We start from the raw sequence: 21,272 nt of genomic DNA on the forward strand, positions 1-21,272 counted from the left end.
AACTTTCTGACAGTTAGGTTATAGTCTTTGAATAATGAGAAAATTTTCTCTCACAATAAGTATTAGGTTCAACTAAAGTTTTTAGCCTGGTTATAATGTTCGGCATAAGCCCTCAGTGTTCGGCCTAAGCCCTCAGTGTTCGGCCTAGGCCTATAATGATTAGTCTAAAATAATAGTGTTCAGTATGGTCTACTAGTGGTCGACATTAATAAATAAGTGTTCGATCTAATTCAATAGTACTCAGATCAAACTAATAGTGTTCAGCTCATGCGTGAGTTTCACTCTTTACATGACCGTTCGGTCATGTTTACCATAGGGAAACAATATCCCGTTCGGTCAGGTTTTGTTTATAATAATTGTTGATATTTTCCAAGTCAGTTATGCTCCATGGTGATGTTGTTTTAATGTTCGGTTTAAAGTTATTTAAAGATGTGATGAATGAGGAATGATCATAATTCTACTGTAATGTGAAAGTGTGATGGTATTAAGTTATGATATGATAGTTGTGATGGGATGAGAAAGTATGATGTGAAAATTATATTATGGATCTAAAAGAGAATTCCAAGGAGGAATATCTCAGTGATTGGTTGTATTGTGATAAAAGTATGAATAGGGAAAGCTTAGTATTGACGTTCATCCTGAAATTCAAATGTCACTAAGTCTCAAGTAGAGAATGGTGATGCATGTGGTGAGAATAGCAGGAGATCCTAGCCTGGACGATATGTATTACCTTGACCTAAGGTGAGGTATAACGGGTTAACCTCGTGTGGCAAGCTCAAGGGTTTTTCCATGCTGCGGTAATACTGATGGTTTTCCAGGTTACTACCCACGAGTGCACGAACGACCATAGCTCATATTCATACTAGTCCGGACAGTCAGTGTAAAGTGGTCGGTTATAACATGCTTTTATGATTTCTGTATATGAATAATTGTATTATGTGGGTATCTGAATTGTATGTTAACATAGTCAATTAAATTACACTAACTTACCCTTATTTTCCTGTCTTGTCATGTATTCTCGTTCGGTCGTCCTTGTTATTGCAATGATCACCTTGTGGATGTGAGCAAAAGGTGCAGAAGCTTATCTAGAACATGCGCTGGCATAAGAGGTTGGTCTCCGCTAAGAGTAAGATCGTTCGGTCTTGTCTTTGTTTTGGTATTTAGTATAGGACCGTTCGGTTAATACACTTCTTGTATGACCAATCAGTTTGCCCTTTTGAGTTGTATTAGTGTAGGTTTCTATAAAATTTTAATTTATGGTTATTTTAAGATAATTGTAAGTTAAAATTTTATTTTCCTATAACTGTTTTTTTTATTATAAATGTGAGGACCCCTAAATATAGTTTATAACTATATTTTTGGGATGTTACAAAATATGTTCCAGAATAATTTTTTCCAAAAAAACTTTTAAAACTCAAGATATCTTTCGGAATGATTTTTTTTTTCAAAATATTCTATATTTCAGAAAGAGTTTTCTAAAACATGAACTTTTTAATACTGTGGACAGTTAGAATTGTAGGGGTGTAGGAAGCAATATCCAAGATAATTTTTACGATAATCAACAAATTTACCATATACACAATTTGCAATTAGAATCAGTGTAAAATTAAGGTTTTGTTCACTTGAATGGATTTGGAGGAGAGTGATTGAATAAATTTGAGAGGATTTGAAGGTAAATTTTTTGTTGTTTATTTGAGTGGATTTGAAAGTAAGAGTGGATTTGAAAGTAAAGTTTATAAGAATTAGTGCAAGATTTGATTGATGTGACAGAATAAAAAAATTTATTTCCAAATCCACTCAAATAAACAACAAAAAATTTACCTTCAAATCCTCTCAAATTCATTCAATCACTCTCCCTCAAATACATTCAAGTGAACAAAATGTAAATGTCATTGAAAAGTTAAAATAAAGTATGACAAAATTGTAATCAAATAAAGTATGAAATAATTGGCATCAATTATGAACTCTAAAGAAAGTTAAATTTATTTTTTGGGTACATACAAAAAGCACCACCTTTTATAAGAATAATGGGCATGTACATGTATCTGTTCACAAATAATTATGATTACATAAGAATGAGTACTATGAATGAAAACATTTTTCAGGGCTCAAACGATGGAGTTGGATCAGTTTCAGGTGGATAAAATATCTGATACATCTTTCTGTCGATGATATTCCTGTATGGATCCTCCTCCCTCTTCTTGATCAAGTAATTCAAATTGTTTTCAACTTCTGACTTAATCTGCAGGTACATTTGGTTGGCACTTTCTCTGTCTTTTAGCATATTTTCCATGCCTTTTGTTCTTATGGGCTTCCCAAACAGAAAGTAAAAGCGACCTGGTATTTTGGGTACAAGTACAGGTAAAGAGAGATTTTGGCTTGCTACTTCACCACTTCTGTCATCTCTGGATAGCAACAAACACACCAGTGCCTTAGTTGTGAAAGAAAAATCCATAGTTTTGATCTATAAGCTATCAGATATATTAAATCATGGTTCTCTCCATCACTTTTATTAATTGAAATTTGTTAAAAATGGAATGTTTTAGTGAATTTCACTTCTTACTTCAAAAATATTCCACCTAATTTTGTAATTTCTTAACCAATAAGAAAGTGTGCAAGAATGGAAAGTGGGTCTGAGAAATGTCAAGAACATTTCTTCATTCTCTTGAACACATTATTTGTCTCTTGTACTGGTTGAAATATAAAATCATAAAAATTTGTGGGTACCAAGTGTTATTTAGTAAAGTTGTCATGGTTCTATACATTTCAACAAATTGACTATAAGGTGGGAATGTAGTAGAAATGGTGTTGTTAGCTCTAGTTATAAGGCTATATCTTATAGGCAATAAACATGATTGAGATGGAGAATAGTTACCTAAACTTAACTTGGTCACGATTCATATCTCTTATGCGATCATTGACTATGGGGATCTTCATTAAGTCGTTGTAGTCAAGAACCATCTGCATAATTCAAGCAAAAAAGTCCAACCAAAAAGCAAGTACAATTAATAAAAACTCAAAAATTGCAAGGAAAAGAAGCTATTTTCTTTTCATTCCTCTCTCCCACCCCTAACATTTTCATTATTCAACTTGATATTTCTCTGAACGTTCATTGAGACATTTAGAAATGAATATTCCTAACAGGTTTATAAAAAGAAAAGGAAAAGTACCTTTGTAGTCCCTGTAAGTTTTGCTAAACTTGCAATCAGTTATTCTGCTTTCAAATTGATGAATTAGTCATCCTACTTTTGAAAATATGTGATTTTAGTCCTTCATTATACTTAAACTTATCATTTACTGATATACTTTACTGCAAAATGTTGGGGGAAGGGCCTAATTCACATATTTTTCAAAATTTAAGGGCTAATTTTTCAATTTGAAATACAAGAATCAAAACCAAGTTTGATGTTAAGGGACTAGAAATATATTTTTTCCAAAAGAAAAGGCAGAAAAGTTTGTGTCCTCAAAAGTGTATGTCATCTGGTAGAAAAAGAAGAAACCTACTTCAACTATATCATCTTCTCCCACAGCTCCAAATGGCACAATTGTGGCACCAAATCTTGCGGCCATTCTCACAAATTCCGGATGATCAGGCCAAATCAACTTGTATTCTTCCCCCTAGCAATTGCAGAGTTCAGTCAGTTTTAAAGAAGAAGCCACCATCGCATAATAGTAAATGCTTATCCCAAAGATTGGACATGCAAACATCAAGTGCACGTTGTATTAATGTGACTGCATAAAGTAACTGGATCATAGATACTACATAATTGGATAAGAAGCATAGATAAAGCAATAAAACTTATGTACCTTATAATGGAGAGCCTCTCGAGCACCACCAGGATATAGAAGAACATGTGACTTTGTTGAAAATAATTTGAAAAGGTTGCTTGCTGAAACAGGCACCCCACCAAATATCTTCACCCAATCAAACATAGAAAACTCAGATGAAAAACTCTCCACTTTAGGCATGAACAGCTCCGGATGGGCTATTCCGCGAAGGGCAATACCTTTCTCACTCAAAAATTCATCTATAAGTGAGATAAGCTCAAACCCCAACAACATATGATAACCGACATAAATGACAGGACCTTCTTCTGGAACACCAGAGAGACCTTTTACGATCTTTCCATCCTCCAATGTAGAGAAAAATACAGATCCGGTAATGGAACGAAATGACCTACCATCCACATTAGTAGCATATCAGATTTAAACCAACTAGTCCCATTTGTTTGGGAACGTGTGCTAAGTAAACTATCAAAGAAGATAATTGATGTAAGACTGACATAAATTGCAGGCTTGAACCTAAGAGAATAAGGACTTAAGTCTAGGTTTCACATCTATAAATCACTTTCTCCATTTAGGCACTGTGTTAAACTATTAGTATAAAGACAGACAAATGGATGCTTGACATCCAAGGTTGATTGTTCAACAGAACATACCAGAGAACAAAAAATAAGGAAGAGGTAGAGGCAGAGGAGTGGCAAACAACACATGAGAAAATATGAGCAATTTAATGAAAAAACGCCTTTCAAGTTTAAACATGTCTATCTTTTACAGAGTCAAAAACTTCTGTCAAAATTATTAGATACACCTGAGAATAAGCAAGGAATAACAAGAGATGCACATGAAGAGGATAAGTAAATAACTGTAGTCTAACAAATCAAATTATGGGTGCCTTATTTTATCATGATTCTAGTTGCAAACCGAGTGCATTTGGCTGCTGCCACAGAAAAAGTCTGGCTAAGTTCAGTGTACAATCCTGCACATTATGCAGTTATCCATTAAATTCACTACGTCCTCAAGCTTCTACTTGCAAAACATTATGCATCAGTGATTTAAAAACATACATGAATTCCACGAAAAATAATGCTAAGAGTATGAATCTCGAAAAAAGAACAACAAAGAAATGAACATAATATTGCCAAATCAACTTACCCAACCACTTGATCCATTGCATATCTGAATTCTGTCATACTAGGAGGAATGAAATCCCTGACCAAATCATGCCTCGGTGAAGGACGGTACATGCAAGTTCCCTTGATGATGGTCAATAGACCAAGACCATCTTCCTGCATTTGATGAGTTGTTATCACCGAAGCTGTATAGAAAGTAAGTCTGTGCAACTAATATAGTTAAACTTAATACAGCAATATAACATGGCTAATGAGTTCTTGATGTCCATCACATGATGCAAAGGACTGTGATAAGGTTATGCAGAAATGGCTTTAGAAAAACCAAAAACACATCCTTTTGTATTGCCTATTGGTCCATGGACAAGTACTCAAATTAAAAAATGCTTTTTACAGCATTTGTGATTATAAGAGTCCCCGGAAGTAATACTTGAAGTTTAGAGAAGACGAAGAGTCTTATATTTTGATTAAAGAAAACTTATACACTTTACTACTGTATTTATAAGAGACAGTAGTTCTGAAAGATAAAAACGCGGGAAGCCCCTAACATAAGTATTAATAATAAAATAATGACATTATACTTCAACACTCCTCCTCAAATTAAAAAATGCTTTTTACAGCATTTGTGATTATAAGAGTCCCCGGAAGTAATACTTGAAGTTTAGAGAAGACGAAGAGTCTTATATTTTGATTAAAGAAAACTTATACACTTTACTACTGTATTTATAAGAGACAGTAGTTCTGAAAGATAAAAACGCGGGAAGCCCCTAACATAAGTATTAATAATAAAATAATGACATTATACTTCAACACTCCTCCTCAAGCTGGAGCATATAAATCATATGCACCAAGCTTGGTATGAAATAGTAGAGAAGATTAGGAGAAATCTCCCTTATGTGTTTTGCATACACATAGGGTGGTAGTTTATTTATAATGTAAGATAAGGGTTAAACCCTAAATACAGAATGGGCTAAGCCCAATTAACATAAACACACAACTTAACATCTAACACTCCCCCTCAAGCTGGAGCATATAAATCATATGTTCCAAGCTTGTTACAAAGATAGTCAATTCTAGGTCCTCGTAAGGACTTGGTGAATATGTCTGCCAACTGGTTACTTGAGTTAACGAACTCAGTCTTGATATCTCCGGATATGATTTTTCTCTAATAAAATGACAATCAACTTCAATGTGCTTGGTTCTCTCATGGAAGACAGGGTTAGAGCTAATATGAAGAGCAGCTTGATTATCACATATAAGTGTCATGTGAGTGACATCTCCAAATTTCAATTCACTAAGTAATTGTTTAAGCCACCCAAGCTCGCAAGTAGCAGATGCCATAGCTCTATATTATGCTTCTGCGCTGGACCTTGCCACAACACTTTGCTTCTTACTTTTCCAAGATATCAGGTTGCCACCAATAGAGACACAATATCCAGAAGTAGACCTCCTATCAGAAGGGGAACCAGCCCAATCAGCATCTGAATAGCAAACGATCTTTGTATCGTTGTTAGGGCCATATAGCAAACCTTTTCCAGGTGATCTTTTAATATACTTCAGTATACGAACAACTGCATCCCAATGGTCTTCACATGGGGAGTTTAGAAATTGACTCACCACACTAACTGCGAAGGAAATGTCAGGACGCGTAACAGTAAGATAGTTTAATTTACCAACTAGTCTTCTGTACCGTTCAGGATCTGAGAAAGGCTCCCCCTGATTTGGTAGGAGTTTGATGTTAGGGTCCATAGGTGTCTCAACAGATTTACAGTTCATTAACCCTGTTTCCTCCAAGATGTCTAACGCATACTTCCTCTGAGATATGACAATACCATCATTGGATTGTGCTACTTCAATACCCAAAAAGTACCGGAGTTTGCCAAGATCTTTGGTTTGAAAATGATAACAAAGGTGTTGTTTCATCTGAGAGATGCCAAGATAGTCGCTTCCTGTGAGAACAATATCATCGACATACACTATTAAATAGATACATCCAGCACTCGAGTGGCGATAGAACACTGAATGATCCGCTTCACTGCGAGACATACCAAATTGTTGAACAACACAACTGAATTTACCAAACCAGGCCCGAGGAGACTGTTTTAGGCCATACAAGGATTTGCGAAGACGACATACCAATCCAGATGACTCCCCCTGAGCAACAAAGCCAGGCGGTTGCTCCATATAAATTTCTTCCTGCAAATCACCATTGAGAAAAGCATTTTTGACATCAAGTTGGTAAAGAGGCCATTGTCGAAGAGCGGCCATGGCAATGAAAAGGCGAACAGAGGTCATTTTTGCCACTGGAGAAAAAGTATCACCATAATCCAAACCAAAAATCTGTGTGTAGCCTTTGGCAACCAGTCGAGCTTTCAAACGATCAATTGTGCCATCAGGACCAACCTTGATAGCATACACCCACCTGCAACCAACAACAGACTTTCCAAATGGTAATTGGACAAGCTCCCAAGTTCCACTTTCCTGTAAAGCACTTAATTCATCCATCATAGCTTGACGCCAACCAGGATGAGTTAAGGCATCACCCACAGATTTGGGAATTGACACAGAAGAAATGGATGAGAGACAAGTATAAAAAGATGGAGATAATCTGTGGTAATTAAGAACAGTATAATGGGGGGAAGGGTTACGGGTAGAGCGTATACCTTTACGGAGGGCAATAGGCAAGTCAGGCTCAGTTGCTGGAGCCGGAGGAGACACATGAGGCGGCACCGGAAGTGAGTCATGAGGGAGACAATTACGACGACTATAAACCTGAAGGGGTGGAGGTGAAGGATGATCCTGTGGTGAATGAGAGTCTAAAGAAGGAGAAGACAAAATGGGTGGAGCATCACCAGGAGGATCACAGATAAGAGGAATATCAACAGTAACAGGGAGAGGTACAGAACTAGAAGATAGATGTGAAAAGTAAAAAGAAGACTCATTAAAAGTGACATCAGCAGAGATAAAATGACGATTGAGGGAAGGGGAAAAACACTTATAGCCCTTTTGTGACCGTGGAAATCCTAAGAAGACACATTTGTGAGACCTAGGAGATAACTTATCAAGACCAGGACTAAAATCATGAACAAAACATGTAGACCCAAAAACTCGAAGAGGTAATGGATGCAGAGGGTCTTGAGGAAATAAGATAGAATGAGGGATTTTGTTATCTAGGACGGAAGATGGCATGCGGTTGATAAGATAACATGCTGTGAGAATTGCATCACCCCAAAAACGTGAGGGTACTTGACCATGAATAAGAAGTGTACGAGTTGTTTCAATAAGGTGTCTATTTTTACGCTCAGCCACCCCATTTTGTTGAGGGGTATAAGCACATGAGGTTTGGTGAAGAATGCCATGAGAAGCCATAAACTGTTTAAACAGTTGAGAAAGGTATTCACGGCCATTATCACTACGTAAACTTCGAATAGACACCCCAAACTGTGTTTTTATTTCATTGAAAAAAGATTGAAAAATAGAAAACAACTCAGAACGATTCTTCATTAACAACAACCAAGTACATTTGGAATAGTCATCAATAAAGGTAACAAAATACTGAAAACCTAAAATGGACTTAACACGACTAGGTCCCCAAATGTCAGAATGAACCAATGAAAAGGGGGACGACGCCCGTTGTGAGACACTACGAGGAAAGGAACTACGAGTATGCTTCCCTAACTGACAAGACTCACACGACAAACTTGATAATGTGGACAACCTCGGGACAAGTTGTTGTAGTTTGGCAAGACTAGGATGACCGAACTGAGCATGAAGAAGGGATGGTGACTCCATGACTACGCCAACATGTGGAGAGGGGCGGAGATGATAAAGGCCATGAGACTCACATCCTGTGCCAATCATGTGTTTCGAACTCCGGTCCTGCAACCAAACAGAATCTTTAGTAAAGGAAATAACACAATTAAGAGTACGAGTTAAACGACTAATGGACAATAAGTTGAAGGGAGACCCAGGGACATAAAGTACATGATCAATGGATATGGATGGAAAAATATTAACAGTACCAATACCATGAGATGAGACTCTAGACCCATCAGCCATTGTTACCGAGGGTAAATTAGCCGGACATGACAAGGAAGAAAACAAGGACTTGTTACCAGTGATATGATCAGTGGCGCCTGAGTCAAGGACCCAAGGTCCAAGGGAGTGAGTTAGACCAACAAAAGGTGTACCTGTACGTGCAACAGATGCAGATGTAGTGGAACCAGAGTGCTGATGATCCTCATACCATCTGAGAAATTCGTTAAAGATTGCAGGTTTGTCTACGATATTAGATGAAGTAGGATGGTCTGCAGACGGTGATCGGGGAGGTGGATCAGAATTTGCCACTGCTACAGGTCGAGGAGGACGTCCATGGAGAGCATAACATCTATCAATCTTGTGGCCTAACTTGCCTCAATGGTCACATTTTGGACGTCCTTTACTTGGCTTGCGAGACCGACTTCGATATTCACGTTGAGCAGCCATAACAGAGGAATCATCAGTACGAGGAGATGTCTCAGTGACGGGTTTGCTCGGTATACGCAAAAGAGCAGAACAAGTAGAAGTAAAGTTGGGTATGACAGGAGAACCCAAAATCTGATCACGAACATGAGAAACATCATCAGAGAGTCCGTATAATGCCAACAACATGAAGAACTTTGATCGTTGTTCCAATTCTTCAGCAGGAGTGGAAGCAGGAGGTAATATATCATTAAAGTCATGAAGAAGGGCATGAATTTTACCCAAATATTCTGCCATGGGACCAGGATTGCGCGGACCAATAACAGTTAATAGGTCCTGACAAACACCATAAAGACGCTGAGTGTCATTTGTGTATAACAACTTCGCTTGTGCCCATACTTCTGAACATGTCTCATAGGATCGAAACATTTGCTTCAGTGAGGAGTGAATGGTGGACTTTATAACAATGCATAACTGAGCATCAATTTTCATCCAGCGGGAAGTGTCATCTATGAGAGCAGTAGTCACATTTTGAGTAAGATGATCTAAGTACCCCTGACTCTTCAACCAAAGTTTGATGTCAGACGCCCAGGTTGCATAATTTGTGCCATCTAACTTGTCAATGGACAAGTGTACATTCACATAATTAGTATATATTGAGGGATCAGAAGATGAGCCACCAATAGAGGTGTTTGTAGACGAGGAAGACGCCATGGAGAGGGAGAAACCCTAAAAATTCAAAGTGCTCTGATTGACGCAACGACCACAGATCCAGAAAGAGGGCGAGGAGGCGATCACGGCGGTGCTGATCGGCGGCGGAAAGCTCCGGCGACGCGGCGGCATGCGCGGCGGCAACGGCGACTCTTGCGGCGGCGCGTGGAGGCGCGTGAGAGCTCCGATCGCGGCGATCTTCGTGCGACAGTGGTCGCCCGGCCGAGACGCTTCTGATGGTGTGGTCGCAAGTCGATTCTGGAGCTCCAGCGGCGGCGGCGGGGGCGACGGCAGCGGCGGCGACGCGACAACAGCAGCAGTGATGGGTGCCGGAGACCGTGGAGTTGACTGGATCTATTCCTGTGCTCTAGATACCATATGAGAAATAAAGAAGATTGGGAGAAAATATCCCTTATGTGTTTAGACTACACATAGGGTAGTTTATTTATATTGTAAGATATGGGCCAATGCCCTTAATACAGAATAGACTAAGCCCAAATAACAGAAACACACATCTTAACATCTAACAGAGACGATTGATTGCACCAGTAGGACCAACCTTAATAGCATAAACCCATCTACAACCAGCAGACTTCTTACCAAGAAGCAGACTTCTTACCAAGAGGAAGAGGAACAAGGTCCCAAGTGCCATTGTGTTCAAGTGCCTGCATTTCATCAATCATGGCTTGTCGCCATCTAGGATGACCAAGTGCCTCATGAACATTATTAGGAACCTTAATGGAAGATAAGGAAGAAACAAAGGAGAAATATGGAGGAAGCAAACGATGATAACTCAAAAAATTATAAACAGGATAAGGATTACGAGTAGAGTGAATACCTTTCCGGAGGGCAATAGGCCAATTATTATCTGAGTCAAGAGAGGGTGAAGAGGATGAAGGATCGATGGTTTGGGAATCTGATGAAGGAGGATCTGAGTCTCGAGGATCTTCAGTGTTTGGAGTTTGAGATTGTGTCCGACGCTGATATGTGAGAAGAGGTGGAGGAACAATGTCATTTACATTTTGAGTTTGAGGTAAAGAAGCAGAAGTAACCAAGGGATCACATGATGGTAGAGGAAACATTTGTTGAACAAATGAACGATCCTCCATGGAGGACAAGAAAAAAGGTGTATCTTCAAAGAATGTGACATCAGCAGACATATAATACCTCTTGGTTGAGGGAGAATAACATTTATACCCTTTTTGAAGACGGAAGTATCCCAAAAAGACACTTAATAGCTTTTGCAGAGAGTTTATCAAGACTTGGAGAAACATTATGAACAAAAAAAGTACACCCAAATATACGAGGAGAGACATGGTAAAGAGGGTCATTTGGAAAAATGATAGAGTGAGGGATTTTATTCTCAAGAGAGGAAGAAGGCATCCTATTGATTAGAAAACAGGCAGTAAGAACTGCATCACCCCAATGATGAACAGGAACATTAGTATTCAACATCAGGGAGCGTGCAATTTCATTGAGATGTCTATTATTTTTCTCTGCAATGCCATTTTGTTGTGGAGTGTGGGGACATGTTGACTGGTGTAAAATTCATTGGGAAGATAAGAATAAAGAAAATGCTGCAGAAAAGTATTCCTTAGCATTATCACTTCTGAGGATTTTAATTGTCTTCCCAAATTGGTTCTTAAGAAAAAGACACAAATATTGCCAAAAGTTCAGATCTCTCTTTCATTAAATAAACCCAAGTACATCGAGAAAATTCATCAATAAAGGTTACAAAATAATTAAAACCAAAAGAAGTAACACGACTTGGTCTCCAAATATCAGAGTGAATAGTTGAAAAGGCAAAATTACATCGCGTCTCAGACTTTTGAGGATAGAAAGATCTAACATGTTTTCCTAACTGGCAAGACTCACAATCTAAGACTTGAATGTGTTTGAGACTTGGAACCATCATGTTCAACTTGGATAAGCTTGGGTGGCCCAACCGATCATGCAAAAGTTTTTGGGATGAAGTTGCAAAACAGGAAACTGAGGAGTTAGGTTTTAAGAAATAAAGTCCTCGTGACTCATGTCTTTCTCCAATCAAACAACCCGTACCATGTTCCTGTATAACAAAGGAATTAGCAGAAAAGGTTACAGAACAATTTAAAGAACGAGTCAATCGACTCAAAGAGATTAAATTGTAAGGACAATGAAGAATATACAAAACAAAATTCAATTTTAGTGAAGGAGATAGGGAAACTTTGCCAATTCCCTGAGATGCAACTTTGGATCCATTAGCAACAGTAATGAAATGAGGAGTTTTTGAAGAGGACATGGAAGAAAATGAAGGGATGTTACCAGAGATATGATCTGAGGCACCTGAGTCAAGAATCCATGGACTATGACCTTCCACAGATTGAGAGATGCAGGCAGTTGACACACTTGGCATTAAGGAGGATTGGCCAAGATTAGAAGATTTTTCAGACTTGTACCTCAAAAAATCTCGGTACTCTTCATCAAAAATTCTAGATTCTGAATTATCAGATTTAGACACATGAGCAGCTTTGTCTGGAAAGCCATGCAAGGAATAACATTTATCTTGGGTATGACCCATTCTCTTACAATATGAGCATTGAGGACGTCCACTTCGACCACCATGTTCTCCTCGATTGCTCCTACCTCCTCTTCCTCGCGGTGTCACCATTACTGATGTTTCAATAGCATCACTTAAATTCTCTTCCTTTACCAATGTAGGTACCCGAAGGAGTCGAGTAACTAAGCCATCCATCAACGGGATTTGATCACCCGCTAAAACTTGATCACGTACATGATCAAAATCAAAGTGTAGACTTTTCAAAACTAGGACCATGTAAAACTTGTCAAGCTTTTTGTTGATATTTTCTAATGAATCAGCTACAAAGAAGTTCTTTAACTCTTCTACCGAAGCCCGAGCTTTTGCTACATGGGAAACCATATTATGGTTGACTTGTTTGAGAGAAGTTGCTCTTTGGGTTGCATCAAAAAGACGTTGAACATCATTAGCAAAAATATCTTTGGCCCTTTTCCTAAAAGAGGAGCATGTCTTATAGGGTCTCAAGATATCTAAAACCTCTTGCTCAACTGATTGCCACAAAACAGCACATAACTAAAAGTCTAATTTCTGCCACAAAGATTTTTCTTCGTCTGGGGCCATAGAAATATCTTGTTCAAGGTGATTATGGTGTCCTTGACCAAGAAAGCACAATTCCACGGCTGAGGACCATGACAGATAATTTTTCCAATTCAGTAGGAGTAGCAGATAAAGAGGAATTACTTCCAGTAGAAGAAGCCATTTTAAACTTAGAGAAGAGATGGGACTTAGGGTTTCAAAAACGTGAGGAAGAAGACCCTAGGTATGAGCCCAAGCCAACTAAACGGAGAAACAGGAACAAAAACACACTCAAGAAGCCCTGGCGAGACGATCTGCAGTGACATGGTGAAACTCCGACACCAGGAAGGCGGCACGTACAGAACACGCGGCCGAGACTGGCTGGAAAGAAGCAGCGCATGGCGGCTGGTGCGGAGGCTTCGGAGGACGAGACCACTAGGGTTGGGTTGCGCTTCTCAAAGCGCACCTAACCCTTGACTTCACCAGAGAATACGACGTTTGGCGGCGGCGACGACGGCGATGGACTGGCCGGAAAGAAGCGGCGTGTGGTGGCTGGTGCGGAGGCTTCAGAGGACGGGACCACCAGGGTTGGGTTGCGCTTCTCAAGGCGCACCTAACCCTTGACTTTGCTGGAGAAAGCGACTTTAGGCGGCGACGGAGGCGATGGACGGCGGACAGCGAAGCGAGGCAGAAATGACAGTGAGACGATGCCGCCGACTATAAACAAAGAAGACAAATAGAAAGTGGGTTTTAAGCCTAACTCAACCCCACAAAACTGGCTTGTAAGGTGAGGTTTGCACCTCACTTATATATTATATTTTGGCCTTATCTCTAGTCGATGTGGGACTTTCAACACACCCCCTTCATGCCGAGGTATAGACATCTCGTTTGTGATAGTAGAAATTGGGTGGTCCGATAACGGCCCGATAGTGGGTGGAATAGAATAATAGAATACTCACATAGAACTCGCTAGGATAGGCTTTAACCATGGCTCTGATACCAACTTGAAGTTCAGAGAAGACGAAGAGTCTTATATTTTGATTAAAGAAAATTGATACACTTTACTACTGTATTTATAGAAGACAGTAGTTCTGAAAGATAAAAACGCGGGAAGCCCCTAACATAAGTATTAATAATAAAATAATGACATTATACTTCAATAGTAATAAAGAGAAAATCATTACCTCACACCTTATACCCTAACAGAAAATTACAAAGAGAAAATCATCAATATGGTCCTCGTAAGTTACGTGCACCCCAACATTAGTCCTCCAAAATATTTATTTGCTAGATTAGTACCTCAAGTTTTTTACTACAGTGTTTTCCAAAGATTTTCACCAAATTAATCCCTCAAAGATTTGATATAAAGATTCTTTGTGCTCCATTTTAATCATAAGGATTAGAATGGTGATAAATTCTCTAAAGGATTAATTCATTGACAAAATATTTAGAGGACTAATATATGATAAACATTTTAGTGACCAAAATTTTTGAAGGACTAATGTAGTGAATTATATAACTTTGGAGGACCATTTGAAGATTTCTCTATTTATAATGGAAATAGTTTACATATAAAATTTAAATATATTGAACAAACTACAAAGATTTATATCCTCTAAAATGAGTAAAATTCTAATATGCTCCTAGCGCTACACTAGGTAGTTCTTGCTATGTTCTCACAAGTGTAGTGTAATATTCTCATATCACAAAATTTCTAAATGTGGTGAACAGCCAAAATAACTAGTATTATATGATTCAATGCAATAGTCTACCTATTATAGGAGTCATCAAGTGAAACAATTATCTTATTATAAAAGGTTGAAGGAACTAATTTGGACCATTCAATCTTATATAGATGTGAGAACATTATCTTATTATAGAAGGTTGAAGGAATCAATCTCGGCAATTCAATCTTACATCAATGGTCAAATTTAGAAGTTGCATGTTCACTAGAAAATATCTCAACTTTATAGATGATAGTTGCAATCAGTCTCACTTAACACACCCTATTTATAGGGGTTATCAAGCGAAAACATGATCTCAAATTATCATAGTTGCAAGTATACACATTCACTTCACGTACCAGGAGAAGGGTGTGTCCACTGTCCTTAAAAACACGAACTTTGCAGTTTGACAATAATCCCGCAAGTCTTTGAGCTTCATTTACGCTGGGAAGCAAGTTATCCTTACCACTAGAATAGAAATTTTGTCAACATCCAGTGGAAAACATTAACTAGAAAATGCTAAATTCATACATAAAATTGTTGACTCAGTTAAAATGTAAGAACCTAAGTCATAAATCAATAAATTTAAGCTAAAATAAAAGCTTTGTTTGGTTGAATCAAACAAAGCCATAACATTTTGCATTGCAAGTATAAATTTAGATTTGTGAGGCAATTAGAAGAACTTCTTTGAGGTATGATGAAATACAAAACTATGCATTGAGTATTATCATGTGAGGTGTCAATTCTAGAGAGAGTAAAAACCTAGCAAGTACAAGTACTTCAGCTTTAACAGCATGGAGACGCGAATTAGCATATGCAGCAGCTGATTTCAGAAGCTTCAGCTTCCATAGAAGAGTATCCCTTGGTATAATATTAGCCAGCTCCTGGCAATATATAATAAAGTTAAATACAGATGCAGCTCAACATAATAGCATATTATATGAACTTCGAGAATTTGTCCATAAAATAGAACAAAGAAAAAGGATAGAGGAAAAAGACAAATACTATTGCAATCCAGAAAATAAGAGGTATAATTAAACAATCACAAGGATTACCAACAAGTTGAAAGAAAAAACTTCATAATTGCGTACATGCCAGTGTGTAATTCTTATCAATTAGCTAAACATAGATACAATATAGCCCTAAACATTAAGAAATACAGAGAGTGACCAAGGACAGAATATTAAAAGCCTCTTACAGGAAGACATGGCAGCAATGCAGTAAGGTTGTATGCCAACTGTTCAAGTTTTTGGACTGGAGGAAGCCTATTTCCAATATTGACTGATGCCATCTTCACTGAATCTCCTGATGTCATTAAATATAACAGTATATGTGAATTAATGAGATAAGATAAAGAACAGCAAGTTTGTTATGATACTGATATCAACATATATTCTTGAGACCCCATTCTGTTGAACCAGAACTTAGAGATGCCTTTTTGTTTCATATTTAGTTGTTATCTTCCCAGCAATGTGCTTCACTAGTGTATGTGTGTGTGTGTGTCATCACATTTACTCTGACATCTTTAGTTGTTGTACAATTCTGTCCCTCATATTTTATAAAATTCCTTTGGAATAGACGTAATTATTTCTTAGGCATAATTCACAAGATATAGAATAAGTGAGAATTGGATTATTATCCATAGTATTTGCAAATGAATTATATCTCCAGGAATATGCATATGAAATAGCTAGAATCTTAAGAAAAATATTTTATTTACCCATAATAAAGCTCAGAACAAAGGGAACAGCAACATGCAGTTCGTCAGGTAAAGCCTCCAAGATAGGAAACAGAGGTTGCAACTGAGATTGGCCAAAGGATGTAGCTGTGATTTGAAAAAGGTATAATGCCAGATTTCAGTTGAAAATTGACAAGATATCACAAACTAAATACATTAACAAATTTGACAAAAAAGAATACACCATTGATAGAATCACCTGGATTGCATAATATCAGTACCAGGTCAACAGTTGGATTGTGAGCAGCAACAGCAAATGCTAAACATCCACCAAAAGAATCACCTACCAGATAAATTGGTTTATTTGGAGATAAAGCATGTTCGTGCTTAACAGCTTCTCCAATAAGTTTCACCAGCCCTTCAAAAATTCGACAATAAAAAAGGAAAACTGTCAGATTAAATATACATATTGGCTTTGCTAGCAAATTTGAATTTATTCATTTATAAAATTTTACAATCAAGAGCGTCTTTAGGTTTGCATAATTCTTAGGGAAAGACATTTTTTGTTTGCATTATTCTTAGGGAAAGACATTTTTTGTTTGCATTATTCTTAGGGAAAGACATTTCTTAGTTAGAAAATAAGACAATGTGAATGGTTGATTAGTTTTCCTTATATTTTTTTTAAGATTACAACCAGATAAGCAAGATTCCTGATGATTAGTTAGCCATTGATTAATCAATATTGGTTTCACTTCAAAGTAAACTGATAGCAATTCAATCTGTTCTAGATCACAGAAAGAGTTTATGGAATGGAAGGTGGGAGGAGGAAATCCCTCCAATCTAAAATTGGATTCTGATCATCAGAGTGCCCAAAGAAAGAGTCACTCAGTCTCACCCAATTCAGAATTCCCATAATGCTTCTCATAAGATCTATTTTAACCATATACTTCTCTTTAGTGTAAGATTTGAAGCAACAACATGCTTAATTGAAATTCTATGCTTCAAATTCATTACTATCCTACTTATAAATGTTCAATTGCTACGTGAGCAGCATCACATTTGAACTAGCCAATGTAGAAGTATGTTTTGAGAGCATTAAACAAAATGAAATTGAGAAGTTCTACATGCTTCAATAAACTGAACAACTCAAATCAAGCACTCCTATATCATCAAAAACAACAGAGAACTTTCAAAAGTTGACAAAAGCATACGTTAAAAAGCAAAGACCTTCAAAAGGTGTTCGATCATGAACTGGGATATGCAAGCAACGAACTTCAAAAACCCTGCATTGTAGAAAGTAAATATCATAAGAGAAAGAAAAACAAACAAGAACCAACATAGAATAATTGTTCTGAACAATATAGCAATCATATCCATCAAGCAGCTTAATATTTCATCAACCTTCAACAAGAATCTACTCTAAAAATAAAATCAGATCATTGTAAAACTGAGTAATATCTCAGACATACAATTTTAAAAAGCTGAAACTAATCCTGCATACTTGTGCTAAACAAACGCTATTTTGAAGTAGTTTTTAGCTAACTACTAAAGTACAAAAAACAACATACTTCCCAAGAGCTTGATGGTGCAAAGTGAGACCGAATCCCGTGCCATCCATCCCTGCACGAGGTAAACTAGAGAAATTTCAACACTCTGCATTTTCAATTTCAACATTCAATATAATACAACAACATTTAGAATTCATACACAACTTCAATTTGGGGTTTGAAAGTAGCAACTAGTATCACTCTGTCACATAAAACTTTTCATCCATTCAAATCATCAGTCTTTGCGAATGAAACTGTTTTCAGGTTAAACACTCATTCACATTACACAAATATACTTAGATCTCCACTCTGATTTTTGAGGACCGAACTTTCAACCCAACTGTATTACTAATCCAAGTTTCTAACATTGAAAACAATCAACCACAACCGTAAAGTTGAATATAACCCAACATCAACACAGTCTTCATAAAGCATGAAAAGAAACCCATCCAACACTAACAATTTCTCCTATTAGTAAATTTTTTTCTTCTTAAGTTACAAAATCACGAGTAAGGTTTCATCAAACAAAGAAGTCACACACAAATTTATTTTGTTGTTATCTCCAATAAATATTAGCAGAAAAAGTGTTGTCAGAATGAATGTGTTAGACGCTATGTTACTAAAGTCTGAATAATGAACATACAACAAAATGTTTCTAAGGAAAACAATTTCATGCCTGGAAGCCTCATACTCATATATCACACACAGTGAATGCATGGAGTTCAGAAGTGTAACTTTGAACCTGGTAAAAACAGAAGAGTAGGAGAATCCTTCAAAGGGGGCCCACATTCAACTGGGCAAAACCACCGAGGTGGGCCTCCATCTGATCTGCAAATCTCCTTAGCTGCAGCAAAGTAATCCTCTACACTGCTTCTCCCATACCCATCATCCCAAAGCGCTGCCAAACCTTCTTCTGCTTCACGCTTCTTCTTCTTCTTCTCCCCCTCAACTCCCAACAACCACCCCTTCGCTTCCTCCTTAACCAAGGAACCACCATTATGATTCTTCGGCGTCCCCATCACCACCGACGAAGATCCGTTCACAGACTCCGACGACAACACCGTCGAACCTCCACCCTCCAAACTCTGCGCCCGAACTCCAAACCGGCGCCTCGTAACGCACCTTACAGCACCAGAGACTAAAAAACACCCAACCGAGGCCATCACAGCTCACAGGGATTGAATTGAACTTACTCAACTCAACAAATGTTCACTCCTTTTTCGTTGCTATTGTTATCATCGCGCTTTCCGATGCACGGAAGCATGAACCAAGAAAAAGAACGGTGGTGCCTTTTTAGACCATGCGGTCCTTGTTATGCATGTTCCTGGGGGTTTATAGTATTAGTAAGAAAAGACAAAACAAAGAAGTTGTTTTGTTTGTAGTGCAAGTGTACAAGGGTCACATGGTTGGGGTTCGGTCAGCGGAAAATGCTGGAAAAGGGAAAGAAAGAGTGGTAGAAGCGAAATTGCAGCAACACAGGAAACGAGCGGAGCGCGTAGTTACACCCGCGCCATGCCATTAAAATCGAAATCGTGTTGTAAGAAACTGTGCCAGACATAAAGATAACGACGATTCTTGTTCCAACCAATGGCAAATGAGCGGCGTGGGATTTTATTATTTCTAAAAAGAAAGATAAATTAAATCATTAAGACCCAAAAAAATTAAATAACAGTATGACAAAAAAATGAAACGAACTTTTTTCTGTAAAATGATATTAATACTATTTATTGGTTAGTAAATATTTATTATTCAATAAATTAATGTGTATGATGTTCAAATATGGGAGACAAACAAATGCAGTTTAGTAATCATTTTAAGACATGAAGGTTGTTGGAATTATTTTTTTTACTTTTTTGAGAAATGAAAAGATTAAGAATATCCACCTTAACTAGTACTATTTTTCATAAATGTATGTTTTTTTTATTCTGCCTTAAAAGAACTTTTGCAATTGTTGAAGAGCCCTCGTGGAAAAACTTGCACTCAAAGGTTTTGCTTGTTTGCCGCAAAGAAGCCCTTACGAAAAAGTTGGGTCAAATGAAAACAGCAAGTTTCTAATTGAATTGAACAGAGATACTAAAAGCAGTATACGTCCAAAACACTTTCCATGTTGCCTAAACTTACACGTTTTAGTTTACTAGACGTGGAATAGTTGGCTATTTTAAATGGACGTGATATTTTTAATTTGGACATACTTGAATAATTTTTTCATAAATAATTTTAAAAATAAAATTAAGCAAAAATAAATAAATTATTATTTAATTATAATTTAATTTATAAAAAAAGTTGTATACTTTCTATAAATTCTTTTACTTTAATCCGAAATTTATGAAAAAGTTCATAATCAAACAATAAAATATCAACTCATTCACATTCTTATTGTCAACACTATGTCTAAACCAAATCCAGAAATTTCAATTATAAAAAAAACTTATTTCTTTTAATTTTAATTAATTTATTTTAATAAAAGATTAGCGTTAATTTGAAATTCACTTATCCAAATCCCTGAAATTTATCGTGTTGCAACAAATACCCTTTGTTTTGGCAGTGATCATAGCATAAATGTATACTTCTGTTTATTACTTTTTTATTAACAGTTGTAATTAAATTAAAAGATAAAAACATATTTCAAAATCTGTTTGGAAAAAACCTCCAAAAATGACAAACCTTAATTTGAAATTTTAATATTTAAAGAATTTTATACGTAAATATGTATTAAAAATAGATTTAAGTATACAAATGCGTTAAACAATTTTCTACACCTTATATAACATTATATCAACAAAAAGCATTCCCTCAATGAAAAAGGAGTGCAAATTTCACTGAACACGAGAATCCTCACTGTAATTTGCTCTATGAAATGAATTATAATGCAGCAAACACTAACAGATTACAGTAAACATCGCATGCCGGTAAAAGCACCACCCATTATGTACATATTCAGTTTCCATATTTCACATCCATTGGCTCAACAAAAATAGAGAAAATAAAAGCATAACAAGGTATGATTATCACGGTTACAACATATAGAGAATAATTTCGAAATATAAACCTCTATGCAAAAAATGCCATAGCTACAATTAGTACCGTCACAGTTACAACTAATGTTTTGCCTTCAGAATTCAATGTTCAATACACTCAAATATTAAGAAC

General features: G+C 37.0%; 2 protein-coding genes across 2 annotated transcripts; both read right to left on the reverse strand.

The window, feature by feature from the left end:
* Positions 1-1,921: 1,921 nt before the first annotated feature.
* On the reverse strand, positions 1,922-19,679 carry LOC108343041 (phytyl ester synthase 1, chloroplastic). Its single transcript, XM_017581066.2, has 13 exons — positions 18,865-19,679; positions 18,144-18,195; positions 17,803-17,858; positions 16,835-16,993; positions 16,618-16,722; positions 16,096-16,202; positions 15,660-15,781; positions 15,257-15,365; positions 4,936-5,069; positions 3,808-4,177; positions 3,505-3,618; positions 2,876-2,961; positions 1,922-2,405 (listed from the first exon to the last, which is right to left on the reverse strand). The coding sequence occupies exons 1-13, from the start codon at positions 19,283-19,285 to the stop codon at positions 2,102-2,104; spliced, it is 2,139 nt and encodes a 712-aa protein (XP_017436555.1). The 5' UTR covers positions 19,286-19,679; the 3' UTR covers positions 1,922-2,101.
* Positions 9,324-10,085, reverse strand: LOC128197371 (uncharacterized). The gene has a single exon (XM_052878971.1). It carries the CDS (start codon positions 10,083-10,085, stop codon positions 9,324-9,326), a length of 762 nt encoding a protein of 253 aa, XP_052734931.1.
* Positions 19,680-21,272: the final 1,593 nt, after the last annotated feature.

Source organism: Vigna angularis, chromosome 6, assembly GCF_016808095.1.
Source record: "Vigna angularis cultivar LongXiaoDou No.4 chromosome 6, ASM1680809v1, whole genome shotgun sequence".
NCBI lineage: Eukaryota > Viridiplantae > Streptophyta > Magnoliopsida > Fabales > Fabaceae > Vigna > Vigna angularis.

Excerpts from the sequence above, each read along its gene's own strand:
- LOC108343041 (XM_017581066.2), bottom strand. The coding sequence starts at position 19,285 with ATGGCCTCGGTTGGGTGTTTTTTAGTCTCTGGTGCTGTAAGGTGCGTT. Across the intron at positions 16,994-17,802 it reads TGATCGAACACCTTTTGAAG|GGCTGGTGAAACTTATTGGA; the intron begins GTCTTTGCTTTT and ends GAATTTTTGAAG. Across the intron at positions 15,366-15,659 it reads GAAGTACTTGTACTTGCTAG|TGGTAAGGATAACTTGCTTC; the intron begins GTTTTTACTCTC and ends TTTCTATTCTAG.
- LOC128197371 (XM_052878971.1), bottom strand. The coding sequence starts at position 10,085 with ATGGCGTCTTCCTCGTCTACAAACACCTCTATTGGTGGCTCATCTTCT.